The following is a 15,713-nucleotide window of genomic DNA, read 5'->3' on the forward strand; positions in this document are numbered from 1 at the left end:
AGTCATGCTGTCATTTTTATTCTTCTGATATTCAATGTCTAAGTTATTTTATAGCTGTAAATCATACCAAATGGTTTTATGTGCTTCTCATTGTACATATGTCACTCAAAAGTTAGCTTCAAAATCCACCGTTTTGCTGCCTGTTTTACCAATGATCTGATGAACCATGAAGCTGAAAGCGTAATATATACATATTGAAAATGCCTTACCAATATATATTTCAAATGTTGAATTAGCCTTATCCCCGCGAATCCATGCACTATTCTAGATACCCCCAAAAAACCAATTGTGTTCCACTGCTTAGTGCTGATAGGATTTTTACTCCTGTTTCACTCAGGGAACCCAATCTCACACACACTGATATCACTTCTAATTCTACTGCTAAACAGGGGAGTCCAGTGTTAACCCCTCCTAATTCTGTCTCGGGGGGAATGTGATTGGGATACGTTAAATTATTGCCCGGCAGATTGTAGAGCGAAGAAGGCGGATACTCATTTGCTTCGGATCATATTCACCTCAAACTTCTGTCGTGCAACGATCTTGGCATACTTAATTGGGACAGGTATACGCTCTCTGCCACTTTTCAATAAAATGTGCGGTTTTCTTTTTCCTGTCTCTTTTCATCTTATTTATCTGGATTGTCTCGCACCATTTTTAACATTCCGCCTTCATGCGAATTCCTTTTCATAAAGAAGAAAAGACAAATCTATGTTTGAACATCATAGTAGCTAAGGTAAAAGAATGTGTTTATGGATATCACTAAAGTTTAAACAGGTGCCCAAACTGTTACTTAGCATTTCTTAGCAAATATTCAGTTACATGCAGAGACAAACTCCTCTCTGATGTCTGTTTGATAATGAATGTTTTTTTCGGTCAGCATGAAGTAGTTTGTTCAAAAATGAAGGGTACTGTTATCGAAAGGTATCTCATATTTCAAAATCAGAAAATGATTCTGGCCAAGGCTTCTTTTTCTGTGCCTCTGTATTTTATGATTTATTTTTTATAATTCTGCCTTCACTCTGGCACAAGACAACTATGTGGGATGATTTCATAATCAACAGTATCAGAAAGGAAAATGTACATTTTCTATGTTTTCCTCTGCTTGATTACACATGCATTACAGCCTACAAGCAAAGATTCTTCACTTACTCATGAACCTACACGAAAAATTACACAACATTTAATCATGAAAACATACAGCAGGTTAATTGGAGACTTGAAATTACCTAGATGTGTGAATGGCGAGCGAATGGTTGTTTGTTTTATATGTGACCCTGTGATTGACTGGCGGTCTCTTGCCCAGTGACAACTGGGGCGATAAGCGGAACATGTAATGAATGAGTAATAATGAAAATATTTGCTTGGCAAATAATGCCTAGAATTTCTCACCTTAAGTCCTGAGACTGTTTTTTTTTTTTTTTCTTCTTTAAATCAAACTGAAGCCTGGTCATCATTTAGATTCCGATGCCATCTGCCTTTCACTGACAACTGACACGTAAAATGAACAAAAAAAAAAAAAAAAATATATATATATATATATATATATATATATATATGTGTGTGTGTGTGTGTGTATATATATATATACATGTGTATGTATATATATGTGTGTGTGTGTGTATGTATATATGTGTGTGTGTGTGTGTGTGTGTATGTATATATATATGTGTGTGTGTGTGTATGTGTATATATATATGTGTGTGTATATATAAAATATATGTGTTTATATATACATATATATATATTGATCGGATCTTTGTGTCACAAATTTTGAAAAATTAAAGTTCCTTGGAAATACTAAAATCTCTTTTAATAACAGAACAACAACACCTTTGAAGGGACGTCTCGCGTCATGTATTTTGATATAATCATCCTCTGTGAACAAAACAAGATGCGGTGGGATGTCTGAGCCTCACGTGGTCATCTTGTGGTGGTATGCAGGACCCGGGGCTCTCAGAGTTCACCGAAGAAACATTGTGACTCTGGAAGACACAACATTCGATTGCATTCTATTTCTGTGGCCTCGTCCAATATTATTATTATTATTATTATTATTATTGTTATTATTGCGGGCTGGCTGTGACCGGCCACTGCAGAAAATTGTCAATTATGATGTTTATTGTAGAGCACGCTGCCGATCACGGTCCCCTTCCCCCATCGCTTCATCACCTCGGTCTTCCTCCCGGCTAATTCTATGACACCTGCCACAGAGCCTTAAAAGAGATAACCAATTCCCCATGGATTTCCCCTGGGAGAGACGGGAGCAGGGAGGCCTCCCTCCCTTTAATATTTATCTCTCCTCTCCTGAGGGCGACTCTGGCTGGAGGGAGGTGATTTTCAAGCTGACAAAATCCAAACTGATCAATATCGGCCTTCCTCTCCCCCGATTGTACCATGAACTAAAAGAATCCCATAATGTTCCCGTCTCTATGAAATGCACAAAGCAACTTCGAAATCAATACGATTAAGGCGGTGTAAAATTACACGATTTTCTGGTTTTATTCACATATACAGTACAAACATTCACTTTTTAATTTTGTAACTGAAATGCAATTTACAGACCTTAGCAGCAATTATTCATATCTTTCATATACATCAGAAGTAGACATTTTAGGATCTCTCACATCTTTGTCAACATTGTACTTTTTTCTGTTTTCGTTTACATATGTACACTTATAGATGCAGCATTACCACTCAGACATGCCTTATTATCTAATATCTCAAAATAAATCTGTTCATCGGCTCTTGTCGGTCAAAGTGTTCCTGATGTGACAAATGTTAACATGCGAATGGAAAATGTTGAGTCTGACGTCTAAGCGTATGATCCACAGACACGTTATTCAGCATTTTTCAGGTTAATAAAAAAAGATGCTCTCCTGGGAGAGTTTTAGTTCGGGTGAAATTGAATTAAAAAAAAAACAAAAAACAAAAAACTTGATCCCATGGATGTTTTATATCAAAGAAAAAAAGGTCAATCAAACAATCACAAAGAAAAATACGATGATTAGTGGAAGATTTTAAGAATTGAGGGCGGTGTTGAGCTCAATCAGCGGTGATGGAAATGTAATCAGAAGCCAAGACTTTATGGTAATACATTAGCTGCTTATAAACGTGGATTTAGTTTCATTAATGAGACTTTTCGATTACTTTGTATCTGATTGAAACTAGTTCATGTGCTATCACTTGGACTGGATATATATATACATATATATATATATATTTCTTGTTAATAGATATATATATATTGCATAACCCATCCTTGATTGTAGCAGTTCTGAAATTTTGTTGATCATTCCTTGAATGCAAAACCAAAATGCAATGTTATTGATTGTATCTCACATTCATGGGACAGCACATAATCTGCCTTTGACAAAATGAAAATCGAGTCTAAGAATATTGGATTATCATTTAATTTCTTTACCTCTGAAACATCCGTCTGTGGATCTGTGTTTAAAAAAAAAAAAATTACAATAATGTTTGTTATCCGTTCAGACCCTCTGGATCTCGTGCTTTTGTGTAAATGAGTCGCAGCTCTTCCGCTGTGGTTCAGTCGAGGAGACAGTGAGCAGACAGTCAGCGTATCCTCAGAGGACCTGCTGGTCGGAAAGAGGCCACGGAGAAACGGGGAACGCAACAACATGGCAAAAAAACCAAAACACTAGATGTCACTCTAACTGCTCGGATGTGAGTTGTGCCGACGGTTCGGCTGCCTTGCCTTTAAGGCAAAGAGAGGGGTTTGCTTCGCGACGGCCAAGAACAACACAGTTGGGAGCTTAATGAATCTAAACAGCGAGCGGCGTAAAAAAATCCCCCGGACATTTAAAATGAAATATGCAAAGACATAAAAAAACGTGAGTTACAAATTTACATGACAGTGATCAGGGATATTAACCTGGCTGACTGTTAATCTTTGACTTAGGCATGATTCTAATGAAAATAATGTCCACAAGGGTGATGTAGGAGGACGAGTAGGAGGGATTCCTGGTGTTTCATCTATAACAGGTTCAGGTGGTCGTGACCGCGGGAGGTGCAAGCCGGCGGGGTCGCGGCGTCTCGCTAACGAGACATGGCCGAAGCTTTGCCCCGCTCCGGAACGTCGTTGTTGCACTTGGGGGGGGGGACAGCACAGACGGGAAGCGTGTCATTTAGGTCAGAAGGCGGAGGGCTACGTCGGGTAAGAAAGGAGAGCGGGAAATCAACCGGCTTCTCTCCATTACCGCACCTCCGCTTTGACTTAGGCGAGCCGTAATAGGCGCTTCCCGGCGCTACCCGGCAGGGTGACAATGAGGGTGAAACGTAATGACCTGTGGTCATGTCATGTTAAACTCCGCCGCGCTGGAAAGCACAGGTGGTCGTGGTGGTGGGGAAAGGAGAGTGACGAGAGAGAAGGGTCGGGAAGGCGGCGGCGGCGGCGGCGCAGAGACAAAAGAGCCAAAGGGCGAGTCACAGGAGGGAGGACAAAGATCGAAACGATGGAGGGAAGGCGAGGCGGGCCGGGCTACGTTCTGGCCGTCCCTTTCCTCCGTGTCTCTCCTCCCATCACTCCCCTTTCCTCTTTCTCTATCACCCGTCACCATGACAGGACCGGTAATTGGACGTGGTCTCTCTCTCTCTCTCTCTCCGTCTCATTCAGCCTCGCTCTCCCCTGCGGCTCTGCTCCTCAGTGGGAGCCTTGGGGCCCGGAAATAGCTGATGACAAGATAGCGGCTGCCTTTCATTCTGCTCAAGGTTACCCCACCCTTCCATGACAGGCTAGCCACACCTGAAGGGGAGGGGTGCACTTGTGTGTGTGTGTGTGTGTGTGTTTGTGCACCCACACATCCAACCAACAAAAAAAAAAATGACAACCAGAAGGTCAGACGGATGTGTCTTGCCCTTTAAACACACACATGCACATGCACAAAGACACACACACACACACACAAACGCGCGCGCACACAATGATTGGGACACATTTGGGCAGAGGTTGTGCTTCAAGGTGTGACAGTGTGTGTTGGTATCGGTAAAGAGTGGAAAATAGTAACGCACGCACACACAAGTCTTCTTTACACGGGCGGCAGGAACTGCTCCTGCTCGGGCGGTTTCTTGACCCAGGTGCCGAGGCCCGTTTCCTGGAGGGATCGAAACCACTGCTGCTTCACTGTCTGGTAGGGACGCGCCGCCATCTTGGCCTGGCAGTACATGAGCTGGCGATCTGCTGAGCAGGACACCGGGATCCCCAGCTGGAGGGAGCAGAGAGCGGAGTCAGAAGTTAGCGATGGACACGACGTGGCGGAGGAGAAAAAAAAACTAGAGTTTCGAGGTTTGGAGTTTTTCATGGGCGAGGGAGAGCGAAAGGAGCGAGCGAAACGAATGAGCCGGTGCAAATGTATTTTTTTTGGGGGGGGAGGGGGGTCTTCAACAGCTGTGTAATCTCCCCTATTTAAATTTCACAAGCAATTGAACATTCTCTGCTTTTCGTGCATTCCTATTGTCACGAGGGGAAACAATAAGATCTTCGCAGAGACAAGCAGAGAGGAAACGGGGGTAGAGAGAGCAAAAGTTTCTTTTGGAGATTAGTGCGACTGCTCTTGCGTGGCGCTCATATACGGCGGCGAGCGCGGGGGGGAGGGGGACTCCTCGGAAACTTCTCCAAATAATTATCGTTTGATAGTCATTATGGTTTCACAGTCGCCATTTGGCAAAGCAGGCCCGGGTCCGTTACATAAAATTTCAGGATGGAAATGGAAGTGCAAGGTCTGTGTGCTGCAGTTAAAGATCCGAGCTGCCGGATTTCGATAAGCGACGCAGACGGCAGATGTTACTAGTCCAACAAATTTATCTACAGCAGAAAGAAAATTCCACATATCTGCTACAGAGCATTCACACACAGACAGACTCTAATTTTAATACATTTGTTTGTGGTTTTACACCGTGTGTGTGTGTGTGTGTGTGTGTGTGGTTGTCTGTCTTCATGGCAATGAACCGCATATTGTTTTTGATAATAACCAAGCAAAGCCTAGTTCCGCCGGAGAATCACACAAGTGCCAGCGGAACCGTCTGGTAAAATGTTATTTATTCATATAAAACATTGATCGTTGCTGAGATTCATATTAATTCAATTAAGAAAATATCAGTAAAAAAAGATACATGGGGTGAAAGTGAGTTATTAATTATCATTTAAATTGGCAGGACTTTTTCCAGCTGTTGCGATGTCTGCGGTTTAACCGGTCATTTTTCCCGGTTCCTTCCACGCAGTCGGTTCATTGGAGACCCGAAACTGCCCGGCCGTGTGAATGACTTGTACGGTAAATACTGTGAGTTGCCCATTAATGGTTAGACGCCGCTAAATATGAATGAGATGGTTGATTGAGATCGACTGGCGACCGGGTCGAATACGGCCCGGGACAGACTCCAGCACCCGTACGACACCTTTAGATAAAGAATGAACGAACGAAAGGTTCCCAACTCGGCCAAACAGCGGGTTTACTCCGGATTTCATCCGGAATTGTGATCTGTAGACTTTCCAGAAGCCATAAAAATCTGCGAAGTGAGATATTATGACATCCATTCAAATATGAATGTGATTCTGACTGTTGAGTTGCTGGAAAGGTTTTCTGGACCAAAAGTGCTCTCTTAGTTAAAGGTCACCAGACTTTTTGTTTTTGTCGCTCACGAGTCAAAATGTCTATTTTGAGGAAAAACCTTGCTTTGTCGACAAACCTTTCCTTCATCGCCCGGTCGTTGATGGCGCTTAGGTGTCGCAGGTCTAACTCATTGTTGGGGACCAGAGAATAAACTCGGATATAAATGACATATTATTTCCTCTATGAATATTAAATCTATTATTGTTTTAGTAGCGTGTAACGTTCGGGACCGGTGGAGACGGAGCTCAGATCTGTCCAACGTTTCCGCACCGAGAAAAGGAAGTTGTTCCTCACCAAGGACTTGCCGACGGGGGAACACGGGGTTTCCGTAAATGATTTTAAGGGATGTTGTCCGAGACGACGCCGTCGCAATTTGACGCTTTATGTATGACATGGGACTTGACATAACCATGTTGGGATGCAGGAATGGGGGATTACATTTCCCGGCCAAACGGAAGTGAGACAGCGTTGCCTGGTGAATGGAGTGGGCATTTCATAATTCAGAACGCCGGGATGTCTTAGTGTTTTTCAGTAAAACTCTGGAATCTTGGCGACTACCGATGAGCTGGCACCTCGTGAGGCGGCCTCAGACACAGAGAGCGAGAGTGGACTTTGTGTGTGTGTGTGTGTATGAAAGATGCATTGGTGTGCTATAGGTAAAAAGTCAATCTATTATTGTACCGTCAATTTAAATCATCACATTGAAACATGCAAAGCAAAAGCGTATGTCAAAAAGTAGAATTATATATGTACATTGTTGTTGTCTTGGTCCTTTTAATTTTCTCTTTCATTTATATTTATATTCATATTTATTGTTATGGTTGCGTTGCTATGACAAAAGAATTTCCCCTATGGGGATCAATAGAGTTTATCATCTTCTCTTGTTTTAGATACTTTTCATTATTTATCGTGTTAAATGTTGACAGATAACTTCTTTGTATATAAACGCTGACTCCATCTAATCTGTAGTTGACTTTCTATACACGGTTACAAAGAAGATCAAATGTTTTCCTTATGGACCGTCCACGACGTCCATCGAGATCTTGCTCTTTCCCCCGCCGGCGAATTCGAACCAGGAGGGTTTCAGCATCCCGCCGTTACCTTGCGGTAAAGTCGGTTCCAGCGGGTGAACAGGGAGTGCTTGCAGAGCCGAGACGGCGTCCCCGAGTCCCGTCTTCGTCCCGTGGAAGTGTTCACCACCTCTAACTGCGCGTCGCCCAGCGTCCAGTTCACGCTAACGCACGAGGCCTTCCCCGACTGCTGGTACTCAGCGCAGCTCAACCCTGCGGGAGATACAGTATTTCAAAATGCATTACACGGGTACGCGTGAAATACTCGGAGTGGAAATGAGAGTTTTCTTTCAAACCCCTGCGTCTTTCTTTTGCGTGTCTTTTTATAACCTTTCTTTATCCGTCCTCCAGGCAGATGACGCAAAGGTCAGTCATCACAGATGCGTGACAGAGGAGGCGGGTCTCCGATGGTTTTGGAAAATAGCTGCCGAGTCACCGTCACGTGATCGGACCGAGCAAAATCCCAAGACGCCTCTGCCATGAACGCCGTGGCCCGTCAGGCAAAACAAACTAACGCCAAGCGCGCCTTCGCCTCCGGTGGACGTCATAAAGTCGTGAAAAAAAAGAAAAATCACCTTCAAGGTAACTACATTAAATCTAGTTCATACCATTAAGACTCTAAATGGATGATTCAAATATAAATCAATGGCAAATTAGTATTGCTTCATATAGGAATTCCACACAAGCATGCTGATCAGTAGGATTTTTATGGGAAGGGTATTTCCAATTTTTTGCATGTTTTTGCAATTTGTTAAACGTGCAATGGTTAAAAACAATAGCGTCGATTTCTTTCGGACGCTTTCGTGAAAATCCTTTGTATTTTTGGATTTGGATTCCGAAAGCCCCAACTTTGCCGTTTCATAAATCCCAAGCCGGTCCGAGGCCCGGACATCTCGGACTGTCTATGTGAGGCGTTTAACTTGAATTTAACTTAGCACTCCGCTGTGTTAACAAATGCCGCCAGATTTCAAAAGCTCACCGCCATTCACAGAAAACAACCGAAACCTCTCTCACGCACCGAGCCCTTTCTCGGCGTCTGTCTTGTCTCTACTTTCCGCTTCCGTGTGATCGGCGTCGCCAGGAATATGAGCCAATGAAGTGAAGGCCATCGGTGAGCCCGTCGCCCAGGTTACTGGGCCTCAAATTTGAGACCGAACGAGACAACAGGGAGAGAAAGGAGGAAGGGCTCATGGTCAAAATATCCTTGAGAGGTATTTTCCAGGGAAAACAATGTACTTCTTATGCATATAAGGTTCAAACATGTCCGTCGATGTCACGTCGGGGTCAAGTGAGAACGAAGTGATGTGATGATTCTACATTAAGAAGTGAAACTTACGCCGGTCCATCACTGGGCCACAAAGGGAGACATTCAACCATTCACTCTTGTCTTTATGTCAGACAACATAGAGAGACATAAAACCATCCGCTCTGTTGCCGCTCGGTCGTTTTGGGGTCTCCAATTCTGAATATTTTTGGCGTGTCGGAGAACCTGGAGGAAACCCACGGCGAAATGTGGAGAAGATACACAGGAAAAGGAATTGAACCGAGGACCTTCATAACCGGCGTGCCGCCGCACAGTTCTAACTTTGACATTTTACACATTTACAAAATACTTATTTTTTTTTCCCTTTCTGGCTGAGAAATACGCAGCGCCGCGTTCATATCTGTACAATAATATGATGCCACGGGAGCCGCTTCGGTTAGCTTATCATAAAGATTTGAAATAGCAGAAAAATGCCAGCCTGTCTCTGCCCAAGTGTGATAACATGCACCTGCCTGTACCTCTAAACCTAATTAAAACAGGCAGTCAAGCATATAACCGTGTCATTTATATGCTCCGGTCTTTGTATGGATTAAGCAAACAACATGTAAGATTAGTCAAAGTTAGCCGTTTCCAGACCGACTACTATACTAAGACCGTATTTCTTTGCGTTTACCATTAAGGCTGACTTATTATATGTATAAACTCATCGTTTTATTTCGGTCGACGGGTTCGACGATTCAGAAACGGTTGAATTTTTCGAGTTTAGATGTGTAGACTGGGAGATACTGAAACAGTCTGTGGCTGATGTGAAAATAAAATAAATTAAATGTCACTACAGCTAGAAGTGCTATTTCCGATGAGAAATGTTTCAATTGCTACAAAATGTACACATAAAGAAAAAATAAAAATGAACTATACAACCTGTACATTCCTTGCCTATTTTCTGTTTCGCCTCTCTGAAAGTGTGGTCAACGGACGCGTCTCCGAACCCCCGACTCACTCCGAGCGAGTCCTTTTCATCCATATCTCAAGGTTTTGATGGCAGGCTGTTAGGGAAGAGGCATTTGGCTACAGAAATGGCAAGAAAAGGTTTGGATAGAAATAAAAAATGAAAGGAGATCCGAGTTGACGACACTACTAAAAGTACACGGCGCTCTTCGACCGATGAAGTCCTTCAATGACACGACCGTGGCTACCAAACTGAAGGAAAGTCATTTTTGGTTTTCAGAGATCTGTATCCAGGAGACTGCACCTGCTTCTGTTTATTTTAGATGTGAAGCCATCACATATAAAAGAGACTTTTAGGATTCTATGCATTATTTACTGTATCCTACGGTGTTAAAGCTACTTTAAGAGCATCACTTGACATACTCTCCTCGACGGGCTTTTGATATCCGTGCTGGCAGCCGGCTTGTTTTATAATGTGCCGTGTATAAAAGCACACATACCTGCAGAGCCGACCGCCGCCGCCGCCGCCACCGCGCTTATTTTCGCATTGTCATTCTCTCATTGACAATCTTAGCTCTTCTTTTTTCTTCAGCTCCTCGGAGCAGGAATGGATTGCCTGCCACAGTGACAATCCTCCAAGTCTTTTATTATGGCTCTCCCTTCTCTTGTGCAGATGCACCTCTTTGAACAAAAGACCCTTCTATCCTCCCATCCATCCTTCCCTTTCTCTTGCTCCACTCATGGCTCATTTCATCCCTTCAATGGACTCGACTCCTCAGTTTCTGTAATAGTCCATTTCATTTTTCCCTCATTGAAGACCTGATCAATTTCTTGTCTGAGAGCTGTTTGGCAGACACCAGAGGCAGGATGAGATGCACGGCTCTTCGGATACATCCCGACAAATCGGTGCGTATACCGTCGCTTCTGCGGCTGCGCAGAAGCACAATTGTAGGCCACTGACCTCTTGCTTTTGTTTGTCATCCCTTTTTAATGTCACTGAACATCTTCTGTAGAAACATGTCACAAGAGAACACTGGATTAGCTTTTACAGTTAAAATGAAACCGAACTTCAAAATACTCCAATCCCATCCACTGCCATCGATATCATCTTAAAAATCATGAGTCATAAAGGAAACAATTATATCCTACTGAGATCATTCAACGATGACTGTCCAATGCGAAGCTGCAATTGACAAAAAGCTTTCAGAATCTGAATCTGAATCTGAATCTGAATCTGAATCTGAATCCGAATCCGAATCCGAATCCGAATCTGAATCTGAATCCGAATCGCTCTCTCTTTCTCTCTTCTATCCCTATGGTTATATAAATAGATGTATTAGTTCCAAGATGTTGATTACTGTGGTTTACAAAGCGCTTGAAGGCAAGACAAGCTATCACTTTCACTTACAAATAATATATTTGCAATATGTTTTGCTATGAGGACTAAAGGTCTATGATTCATGTCATACATGACACGAAATTTATGAGGTCGCATTCAAGAAAATGTTCCGAGATCTTCAAATTCCTGTTTTCCAGCATCGAACGACAGACTGCGTGCCGAATTGTTCGAATTGCTAATTTATGCGATGCTGTAAAACAAGCGTTCTCCGATTTCTGCCGAGGTTTTCGGTCATCCGGGTCACGGTGAATTCTCGTTGAAATCTTCTTGTCGCAGCGACCGCACTTGAATTTCCTCACTCGAAGACGTTTCACCCTTCATCCGAGAAGCTCGAGGGGCTTCGGAACTGAAGAAGCCTCTCGGAGTGAAGATCCTCAAGTCCGGTTGAGGCGACAAGATGATTTCGACAAGAAAGCACTAGCCCGCCGTTGCTTCTCGAAATCGAAAAAAAAAAAAACGGCGAGCGTGCGTTAATCAAATGTCCTTTACCCGCTGTTATTGTGACTTTTTTCATCCTGACATAGTTTCAGTTCACGCGGGAAGCGAGCGCGGGGACAAAAGCGAAGGACAAGCCACGGTTGCCATCGACGCACCGGTCAGGTGGGGCCGCTTTGGCGGCGTGCGATAAGAGCGATCCCCTGGAATTTCCTCTCGGGGCGCTGCTTTTAAATAACCCCGCGCACACAATAGCCCGGTCGCCGATCAGAGCCAATGAAAGGATGCGGCAGAGGTGAGGGGCACGTGCGCAGACATGCATCCATATGCCAGGAAACCTCTGTTTTGCTTTATTCTGTTCCTGCCTTTCCGCCCCCCTCGACCCCTCCCCGCCTTCCCCCTGTCAGATTGAATGGGTGTCTGATAAGAGCTGTGATTACATTGATTTGGTGTAGGGCCGTCTCCGCTGTCTGTCCATCTTCCTCCCTCCCCACCTCTTCACCCTCTACCCCTCAATAGCGACTCAAGGTGCTGCAGGTTGCATAGAGCTGACAGTTTGGGACACACACACACGCACACACACGTATATATATATATATAGCATGCAAGGATTGTGCAGAATGTCAGAGGGGAGGGCAGAGCGACGGTAGCCACCACTGTTTTGAGTAAAGAGGATGTCTGGAGGCAAAGAGCATGTCCGCCGCGTTTGCCAACACAAATAACTCACAGAGACATCACTTTACCAGCAGCTGAAGAAAAAAATGTGTACTTTGCAAAGCCAAACTGCATTTTCTGTCAGGTTTATTAGACTTAAAGTGAATAACGTCACATTAGGGGCAGGTATGATCGCCGAGCCGATAAATCATAAATATGAACTGCGGCTCGTGATATCTAGTCCTTGTCATTCCAAAAAGGAGCGTTTCAAGCACATCCACGACTTCTTCAAATAGCCATTGAAGAAATGATGGGAAATGCTTACCGAGGTTGTAATCGGTTAAACATTTGGTACCGGGGATCATTTCAGACAGTTATCAATCTTGATGAAGAAAGGCAGCGGAAAATATTCATCCTCGTCGCATCCCATTATCCCCGACGATGGCTCGGAAGCACAAAGACCCCTTTGCCCTTCACGACGCACATTTAAAAGGGTCAGATAATGAAGCGGGTTCATGCGTTATGTGAGATAAAATAATAATATAAAAAAAAAAAAAAGTGGGACTTTTATTGTCAACATCTTTATTCTGATCAGCGATCCCCAGAAACACAACACGCTCGACATCACCGTGCAACCGCGGCTCTGTTGCCGTGAGTGGCCCGGATCTGAAGCGTCGGCTGCTGCAGTTCCTACAAGTCGTGTCACTCAGATCCTCTTCCAGCATTCATCTTCCCAACAAACGAGAGCCCGGGGTCTCGGAGGATCCCGGGAAGCCGGCGCGCCAGACGACTTCTACACCGCTTCTTGTTTTACTCGCTCGATATCACCGCTCGGTTGCAACCGGAGAGGCGCGTGTGACCTGACAATTTGCATGAGCGTGTATGCATTATGTACCTGTGCTCTGAAGTTGACGTGGTTCTTGAGAGAAATGACTTCTATATATTTATAAATAAGGATTTCAGCAAAACAAATAGGTTATTGTGCACTGAAAAGTAGAAAATAAGACGGTAGTGGAAAAAAAAACTTTAATCGACAGGATTTTTGATGGATTTATCACTGTTGTGATTATAATTTTCAGTACGAGTGTTCGTATGAAACAGGAATCAGAGACTTAAGGATGAAAACTGCATGAAACGCATAACAGCAAACTTACGACTTCAGACAGACCTATATCTTGACAAATTATTGACAAATATTAAAAAATATTTGCAGAGTTGAAGATATTATCTCTATTTGACTGAGTTAGATGTTTTTTTGTGTTTTTTTTTTTTTTAGTTTTATTTTATTTTTCGCTTGCCATTGAGGAAATAAGTGACCTATAAAGAATATTGTATAATGTGTATCTTGTCATGAGGTTTTGTAAGAATGTGTATGACTCTGTTAAGGAACCTGTTCTGATAAATGCTCAAAAAAAAAAGAAACAGGAAAAGACGGTACCGTCTGTCGGACCGTCCACGTGAATTTCCTTCTTAGCTGATTGTTGAAATCACTCCTGAGCTAAGACGTTTTACGCCCCGAAAGAAACGAGGGGCGCGTTTTATTTCTCCTCACTTGCCATAACAGAGAGAAAGAACTCGACGTTAATTATACCTGCAAGAACTATAGGAAACCAAAACGAAAGAAATTACCTCATTTGTGAGCATCTGGCATGAACAGTACCTGTTCACACACCCTGAGGGTCGCCGAGGAATTAAAGGGGATTATCTTACCGCTGAGCAGGGGCTGGTTGCGTCGGTACGTGGCGGGCAGCGGCCCCAAGCGTTCCTGCCGCTGGTTGAGGACCCGGCCCAGATGCCCCGTGTGACGCAGGCTGCCGACGGTCACGCTGTGCAGATACACCGGCTCCACAAAGTGGCTCAGCAACGCCCCTTGCACGCCTAGAACGTTCCACCTGAAGGGGTCGGAGGGCGTGTGGGGGATGTAAAAGGACGGAGAAAGGTTAGCGGTGGAGGGGAAAGGCGAACGAGAAGAAAGACCGATTAGATTAATTTATGAGGATGGAGGGAACCCGATGAGCGGGGCGGAGAGGAGGTAAAACACATGAAGGGGCGGTTGCGATGATGGGACGGGCAGGGAAAGAGAGCGGGAGAAAGAAAGAGAGAGCGTCAATGACAGATAGAGACAATTTGATCATTATCTTGATGTGGGACGTGATGAATCGCAGCTACTGGACTGACTCCGCAAAAGCCCCTCCACCATTTTCCCTTGTTTGGAGACACAAACCATCAGCACCGACAACACTGCCAAAGGTCAGTGCATCAGCATTCATTACGGGGAACAACACATTAGCATGTGCGCATTCATCAGTGCCACTGGGGTTAATGCACTGCGCGGGGTCGCGGGCGAGCTACCTTCGATTCTTTGCGTAAGCGCCATCACCTGAGGGGTTTGTTAAGGGAGACCCACCGGAGTCACAGATACGCCGACGGACTAATCCCGTCGGCTCGCGGCCAGCTGGTCGCGTGCCACCCACTGCTGGAATCGCCTCTATTTATCCGGCAGATGCTAATTTACGGACGGAAAATGATAATTACCATGTTTATTATCATTCCTGCCCTTCATAGGCAGAGTACCTGAGCTCTCTGCCACATTCGGGACTGATGAACTTAAGCCTCGACATAAGGCGACTCATTTTTCTATCATTGTTCTTTTCGTTAATCAATGTTCCTTCATCTCAAATGCAATTACCGCCGTGGCTTGTTTTTTTTCTGTTGACTTAATAATCGCTCATTACAATTTTCTCCCACATCCCGTGCAAAGCCGTGAATTAACATCAGAGCATTTCTGGGAATCACTAAACGGGCTCACGATACTGTAGATATGCTTTACCTGCAATCTGGCGGTGAAATCGCTCCTTCCTTCCCAAACAGAAAGGAGGAGCTTTGTTAAAAATACTGGTATGCACGTGCAAACGCAAGCATGCACGCATGCACACACACACACACACACACACACACACACACACACGCCTGCTGCTCCGCCAAAACAGATACGCTTTAGCCTGAAATATTAATTTACCCAGAAAGCGACACCGTGAATCAGAAACATCTTCTAATCTCATGCAAGAGAAGACAGCCATCTGGCTTGGGTGTGTGAATTTGAAGAGAGGAGAAGGGAGACCCTCCCTCTCTCTCTCTCTCTCTCTCGCTCTCCCTGGCACTCTCTTCATTTATCCTTTCTGGTAAACGCCGACCATTAAAGTAATGTGTTCATCTGCATAAAACTGCGATAGGACGGGAACATCATCGTTATATGAAAGCCATTTAGGCTCCTCAATTAAATCCAGCTGTCAAATTCAAATCAAATATTAGCACAG

General features: G+C 44.1%; 1 protein-coding gene across 1 annotated transcript in view; it reads right to left on the minus strand.

Annotated features, from left to right (window-relative positions):
• Positions 1–2,475: 2,475 nt before the first annotated feature.
• Positions 2,476–15,713, minus strand: part of adarb2 (adenosine deaminase RNA specific B2 (inactive)) — a 174,362-nt gene continuing 161,124 nt past the window's right edge. The window contains exons 8-10 of the mRNA XM_086151557.1: positions 14,107–14,288; positions 7,728–7,909; positions 2,476–5,222 (exon numbers count right to left, since the gene is read on the minus strand). Coding sequence (XP_086007683.1) covers positions 5,046–5,222; positions 7,728–7,909; positions 14,107–14,288 — 541 coding nt within the window. The 3' untranslated portion in view covers positions 2,476–5,045. The remainder of the gene's footprint in view (positions 5,223–7,727; positions 7,910–14,106; positions 14,289–15,713) is intronic.

Source organism: Fistularia commersonii, chromosome 8 (assembly GCF_037954325.1).
Source record: "Fistularia commersonii isolate RoL2024-O1a breed Wild chromosome 8, RoL_Fcom_v1.0, whole genome shotgun sequence".
NCBI classification, from domain to species: Eukaryota; Metazoa; Chordata; class Actinopteri; order Syngnathiformes; family Fistulariidae; genus Fistularia; species Fistularia commersonii.